This window comes from Mobula hypostoma, chromosome 12 (genome assembly GCF_963921235.1).
Source record: "Mobula hypostoma chromosome 12, sMobHyp1.1, whole genome shotgun sequence".
In the NCBI taxonomy this organism is placed as follows: domain Eukaryota; kingdom Metazoa; phylum Chordata; class Chondrichthyes; order Myliobatiformes; family Myliobatidae; genus Mobula; species Mobula hypostoma.
In genome coordinates this window covers 112578998-112586007 of record NC_086108.1, presented here as the reverse complement: position 1 = coordinate 112586007, position 7010 = coordinate 112578998, and the positions used below count along the sequence as shown (strand labels likewise).

Below are 7010 nucleotides of genomic sequence, written 5' to 3'. Positions count from 1 at the left end.
AAAATACTATATTTAAATTAAATGAGTCGTACAAAAAGAGAGCAAAAAGTAGTGAGCGGTGTTTATGGGTTGATAGTCTATTCAGAAATCTGCTAGCGGAGGGAAGAAGCTGTTCCTGAAACGTTGATTATGTGTCTTCGGACTCCTGTACCCGCACCTTGATGGTAGCAATGACAAGAGGGCATGTCCTGGGTGATGAGGTCCTTAATGAAGGATGCTGCCTTTTTGAGGTATCTCCTTTTGAAGGTGTCCTGGACGCTGGGGAGGCTGGTGCCCATGATGGAGCTAGCTGAGTTTACAACATTCTGCAGCTTTTTCCAATCCCATGCAGTGGTCCCACCACACCAGATAGTGATAGAACCAGTTGGAATGCTCTCCACAGGGCATCTGCAGAAATTTGTGAGAGTCTTTGGTGACATACAAAGTCTCCTCAAGCTCGTAATAAACAATATTCAAAAGGTACTTGGACAGGTACATAGACAAGAAAACCTGCTGATGCCGGAAATCCGAGCAACACACACAAAATGCTGGAGGAACTCAGCAGCCAGGCAGCATCTGAGGAGAAGAGTACACGATCAACATTTCGGGATCTTGTTTCCATAGAAGCTGCTTGGCCTGCTGAGCTCCTCCGGAATTTTGTGTGTTTTGCTCAGACAGGCACGTGGATAGGAAAGGTTTAGAACAGGGGTTTCCATCCTGGGGTGCATGGATCCCTGGGTTAATGGTAAGACTTCATGGCATGAAAAGATTGGGAAGCCCTGGTTTAAGGGGATATGGGTCAAATGTGGCAAATGAGACGAGCTTCCTGACTGGTATGGACGCTCCAATGCACAGGATGACAAGTGGCTGTAGAGGGATGTAAACTCAGTGCCTCCCCACCATCGAGGACATCTTCAAAGGCAATACCTCAGGAAGGCGGCATCCATCGTTAAGCATCCTCCGGGATATGCTGTCTTCTCATTACAACCAATAGGGAGGCGGTACAGGAGCCAGAAGACACACATTGAGGAATTCAGGAATAGCTTATTCTCCTCTGCCATCAGGATTCTGAATGGTTCATGGAGACACCTTAGTTACTTAGAGCATAGAACAGTACAGCACAGTACAGGCCCTTTGGCCCACCATGTTGTGACAACCCTCTAGCCGCCTCGAAATCAATCTAACCCCCCCCCCGTCCCTTCTACATAGCCTTCCATTTCTCTATCGTCCATGTGTCCTCTTTTGCACTATTTATGAATTGAATGGAACTTACTTTATTTCTTACATCCTTCACATACATGAGGAGTAAAAATCTTTTCGTTCCCTCTCCGTCTAGATAGATAGATAGATATGCTTTATTGATCCCGAGGGAAATTGGGTTTCGTTACAGCCGCACCAACCAATGTGCAATGTGTAATCATAGTAATTTATACTAAATAGAACAGTCAATGTAACATAGGAATACATTCAAATCAGCGTGAGTTAATCAGTCTGATGGCCTGGTGGAAGAAGCTGTCCCCGAGCCTGTTGGTCCTGGCTTTTATGCTGCGGTACTGATGGTAGCAGCTGGAATAGATTGTGGTTGGAGTGTCTTGGGTCCCCAGTGATCCTTTGGGCCCCTTTAACACACCTGTCTTTGTAAATGTCCTGAACCATGGGAAGTTCACAACTACAGATGCACTGGGCTGTCTGCACCACTCTCTGCAGAGTCCTGCGGTTAAGGAAGGTATAGTTCCCGTGCCAGGCAGTGATGCAGGAGGTCAGAATCAGAATCAGGTTTATTGTCACCGGCATGTGACGTGAAATTTGTTAACTTAGCAGCAGCAGTTCAATGCAATACATAATCTAGCAGAGAGAGAAAAAAATAATAGTAATAATAAATAAAATAAAATATTGTAAATAAACAAGTAAATCTATTACGTATATTGAATAGATTTTTTAAAAAATATGCAAAAACAGAAATACTGTACATTAAAAGAGGTGAGGTAGTGTCCAAGGCTTCAATGTCCATTTAGGAATTGGATGACAGAGGGGAAGAAGCTGTTTTTGAATCGCTGAGTGTGTGCCTTCAGGCTTCTGTATCTCCTACCTGATGGTAACAGTGAGAAAAGGGCATGCCTTGGGTGCTGGAGGTCCCTAATAATGGACGCTGCCTTTCTGAGACACTGCTCCCTAAAGATGTCCTGGGTACTTTGTAGGCTAGTACCCAAGATGGAGCTGACTAGATTTATAACCCTCTGCAGCTTCTTTCGGTCCTGTGCAGTAGCCCCTCCATACCAGACAGTGATGCAGCCTGTCAGAATGCTCTCCATGGTACAACCATAGAAGTTTCTGAGTGTATGTGTTGACATGCCAAATCTCTTCAAATTCCTAATAAAGTATAGCTGCTGTCTTGCCTTCCTTATAACTACATCGATATCTTGGGACCAGGTTAGATCCTCAGAGATCTTGACACCCAGGAGCTTGAAGCTGCTCACTCTCTCCACTTCTGATCCCTCTATGAGGACTGTTATGTGTTCCTTCGTCTTACCCTTCCTGAAATCCACAATTAGCTCTTTCGTCTTACTGACGTCGAGTGCCAGGTTGTTGCTGCAGCACCATTCCACTAGTTGGCATATCTCACTCCTGTACACCTTCTCATCACCACCTGAGATTCTACCAACAATGGTTGTATCATCAGCAAATTTGTAGATGGTATTTGAGCTATGCCTAGCCACACAGTCATGTGTATACAGAGAGTAGAGCAGTGGGCTAAGCACACACCCCTGAGGTGCACCAGTGTTGATCGTCAGTGAGGAGGAGATGTTATCACCAATCTGCACAGATTGTGGTCTTCCGGTTAGGAAGTTGAGGATCCAATTGCAGAGGGAAATACAGAGGACCAGATTCTGCAACTTCTCAATCAGGATTGTGGGAATGATGGTATTGAATGCTGAGCTACAGTCGATGAACAGCATCCTGACGTGGGTGTTTGTGTTGTCCAGGTGGTCTAAAGCCCTGTGAAGAGCCATTGAGATTGCATCTGCCGTTGTCCTATTGTGACGATGGGCAAATTGCAATGGGTCCAGGTCCTTGCTGAGGCAGGAGTTCAGTCTAGTCATGACCAACCTCTCAAAGCATTTCATCACTGTAGATGTGAGTGCTACCGGGCGATAGTCATTAAGGCAGCCCACATTATTCTTCTTTGGCACTGGTATAATTGTTGCTTTTTTGAAGCAAGTAGGAACTTCTGCCTGTAGCAGTGAGAGGTTGAAAATGTCCTTGAATACTCCTGCTAGTTGGTTGGCACAGGTTTTCAGAGCCTTACCGGGTACTCCATCGGGATCTTCCGCCTTGCTAGGGTTCACTCTCTTTAAAGACAGCCAAACGTCGACCTCTGAGACAGAGGTCACAGGGTCATCAGGTGCAGCAGGGATCTTCACAGCTGTAGTTGTATTCTCCCTTTCAAAGCGGGCATAGAAGGTGTTGAGCTCATCTGGTACTGAAGCATCGCTGCCATTCATGCTATTGGGTTTCGCTATGTAGGAAGTAATGTCTTCGTAGGAGAATGCTCTCAATTATGCCTCTGTAGAAAGTTCTTAGGATCTGGGGGCCCATACCAAACTTCCTCAACTGTCTGAGGTGAAAGAGGCGCTGTTGTGTCTTTTTCACCACACAGCTGGTGTGTACAGACCACGTGAGGTCCTCAGTGATGTGGATGCTGAGGAACTTAAAGCTGTTTACCCTCTCAACCCCAGATCCATTGATGTCAATAAGGGTTAGCCCATCTCCATTTCTCCTGTCATCCACAACCAACTCCTTTGTTTTTGTGACATTGAGGGAGAGGATGTTTTCTTGACACCACTGTGTCAGACAGATGACTTCTTCCTTATTGTTTGAGATTAGGCCAATCAATGTAGTGTCGTCAGCAAATTTAATTAGCAGATTGGAGCTATGGGTGGCGATACAGGGAGTAAAGGAGGGGTCTCAGTACACAGCCCTGAGGGGCTCCTGTGTTGAGAGTCAGAAGGGGAGAGGTGAGGGATCTCACTCTTACCATCAGCCACCAATCTGACAGGAAGTCCAGGATCCAGCTGCACAAGGCAGGGTGAAGGCCAAGGTCTCTGAGCTTCTTGTCGAGCCCCGATGGAATTATGCTGTTTTATGCTGAACTGTAGTCCAAGAAAAGCATTCTCACATAAGCATCCTTCTTCTCCAGATGTGTAAGGATGGTATGTAGAACTGTGGCTATTTTGTCATCTGTCGATCGGTTGTGTCTGTAGGAGAATTGTAGGGGTCCAGTGTGGGTGGTAGCAAGCTGCAGATGTAATCCTTGACCAGCCTCTCAAAGCATTTGCTTATTATTGAGATGAGTGTGACAGGACGCCAGTCGTTCTGGCATGTTACCTTGGTCTTTTTAGGTACAGGGACAATTTGAAGCAGCAGGGCACTCTACACTGGGAGAGGGAGAGATTAATAATGTCTGTAAACACACCTGCCAGTTGTTCTGCACACATCCTGAGTACTCACCCTGGGATGCTGTCTGGTCCCGCTGCCTTGTTTTGTGACTCCTAATAATTTTCATGCCTTGCACAATACTGCTGCCACAAAACAACAAATTTCACCATGTACCCTGTATGCCACTGATAACAAACCTAATTCTGAAGTCTTAAACACAAGAGATTCTGCAAAGTAGCACACACAAAATGCTGGAGGGGAATAAACAGTCAGGTGAGACTAAATAGTCAACATTTTGGGCTGAGACCCTTCATCAGGAATGGAAAGGAAGGAGGGAGAGCCAGAATTAGAAGGTGGTTTGGCCGGGGGGGGGGGGGGAGCTGGGTCCTTTTCCAGACCTGTTGAAGGGTCTTGGCCCTAGACGTGGACTATTTCCCTCCATAGGGGAACTGCCTGACCTGCTGAGTTCCTCCCGATTCTGAAGGACAAAATCTTCAAAAGGCGATGCCTCAAGAAGGCGGCATCCATCTGTAAGGACCCCCACCTCCCAGGACATGCCCTCTTCTCGTCGGGGAGGAGGTACAACACTCCACATTTCAGCAACAGCTTCTTCCCCTCCGCCATCGGATTTCTGAATGGGCAATGAACCCATCACGACTTAGTTCTCTCTTTTTGCATTACTTTTAAAAAATATATAGTTATCTTGTAATTTATAGTTTATAGTTTTTGTGTGTATTGCACTGTACTACAGCCGCAAAACGACAAATTTTAAACCTGATTCTGATTCCGGTTTGGAACCACCACTACTTCATTTCCTGTCAGTCACCTTATGTACTAGCGTCACTTTATGGACGTACAATCCATCTATGTGTATAAGCTAACATATATTTTTAAAATTATTATTGCATTATTTATCTTACTGTGTTTTTGTGCTGCGTTGGATTATTTCGTTCTCCTTTACACTTGTGTGCTGGAAATGACATGAAACAATTCTGCATGCTTCCGTGTTGTAAAGGTCTAGCCGAAAACTTCGAAGCCAATCAGACGCCGGGGGAACGCGGAAGGTGGTTTTATCAGCGTTGTGGGCTGGATTAGCGCCGGGGTTCCCGGCGAGAGGTGGGCGTGTGGCTGAGGGAGGGAGGTTCACCCTGCGTCAGCGCCGCGAAGGAGGGGTTCGCATCCCGGGACAGCCCTAAATCAGAGCGCAGGAAGGAAGCGGCCGCTCGCCTCTCGGCCGGAGCACGGCGACTCTCTGCAGGCACCAGGGCGATCCCGGAACGGGACGGCGGACCCCGTCCCAAGCGGGTGGACCGGCCCGATGGATCCGGCCTCGCTCAGCGAGGATGAGATGGCCGAGATCAAGAAGGAAGTAAGTGGTTGCCTCGCTCGCCGTGTGTTGGTGGGAAGGGCTGGGCTGGAGATCGTCCCGTATCCGGGGATAGGGAAGCCGGGCTCACAGCCACCCGGGACAGGGAAAGCCTGCAGAGATAATCGGAGCCAAATTATTCCAATTCAAATTAGCCGGGGCAGATCCCCCGGGGATCCCCACAACCTGGGCCAGATCAGAAATCAGAATCAGGTTTAGTATCACCGGCATATGCGGTGAAATTTGTTGTCTGAGACGCGCGGGAGCCGAGGTAACCCAGCCCACAAAATGGACCCGGGGAGACCGTGGTGTGTTGGGTATCTGCTAGATAGAGTGGATGTGGAGAGGATGTTTCCTATAGAGGCAGAGCCAAGAAGGGCCAAAAGGCCTGTTTCTGTGCTGTAGTTTCTATGGTTTCTAGGGGGGAGTCTAGGACCAGAGGGCACGGCCTCAGAATAGAGGGACATCCATTTAGAACAGAGATGAGGAGGAATTTCTTTAGCCAGCGGGTGGTGAATCTGTGGAATTCATTGCCACAGACAGCTATGGAAGCCAAGTCATTAAATATATACAAAGTGGAGGTTGATAGGTTATTCAAGCAACACACACAAAATGCTGGTGAACGCAGCAGGCCAGGCAGCGTCTGTAGGAAGAGGTACAGTCGACGTTTCAGGCCGAGACCCTTCGTCAGGTCTGTACCTCTTCCTAGAGTTGTTGCCTGGCCTGCTGCGTTCACCAGCAACCTTGATGTGCATTGCTTGAATTTCCAGCATCTGCAGATTTCCTCGTGTTTGCATCTCTAGGAAGAGGTACAGTCCTGACGAAGGATCTCGGCCCGAAACGTCGACTGTATCTCTTCCTAGAGATGCTGCTTGGCCTGCTACGTTTACCAGCAACTTTTATGTGTGTTGCTTGAATTTCCAGCATCTGCGGATTTCCTCGTGTTTTGCGTTGATAGGTTATTGATTAGTTGGGTGTCAAAGTTTACGGGGAGAAGGCAGGAGGACAGGGTTGAGAGGGATAATAAATCAGCCATGATGGAATGGCCTAATTCTGCTTATGGTCTCATGGTCTAAGGTAGATTGTGAGGTCAAGAATCTATCTTATTGTAATAAGGAACAGTTCAATAGTCTTTACAATAGCAGAATAGAAGCTGTCTTTGAGCCCGGAAGCTTTTGTATCTGCTGATCAATGGGAAGGGAAGAAGAGAGAATGTCGGGTGGGTGGG

General features: G+C 47.4%; 1 protein-coding gene across 1 annotated transcript in view; it reads left to right on the top strand.

Annotated features, from left to right (window-relative positions):
- The first annotated feature begins 5550 nt into the window (after positions 1–5550).
- bcl10 (BCL10 immune signaling adaptor) overlaps positions 5551–7010 on the top strand; it is a 73469-nt gene continuing 72009 nt past the window's right edge. The window contains exon 1 of the mRNA XM_063064801.1: positions 5551–5785. Within this exon, the coding sequence (XP_062920871.1) occupies positions 5735–5785 (51 nt within the window). The 5' untranslated portion in view covers positions 5551–5734. The remainder of the gene's footprint in view (positions 5786–7010) is intronic.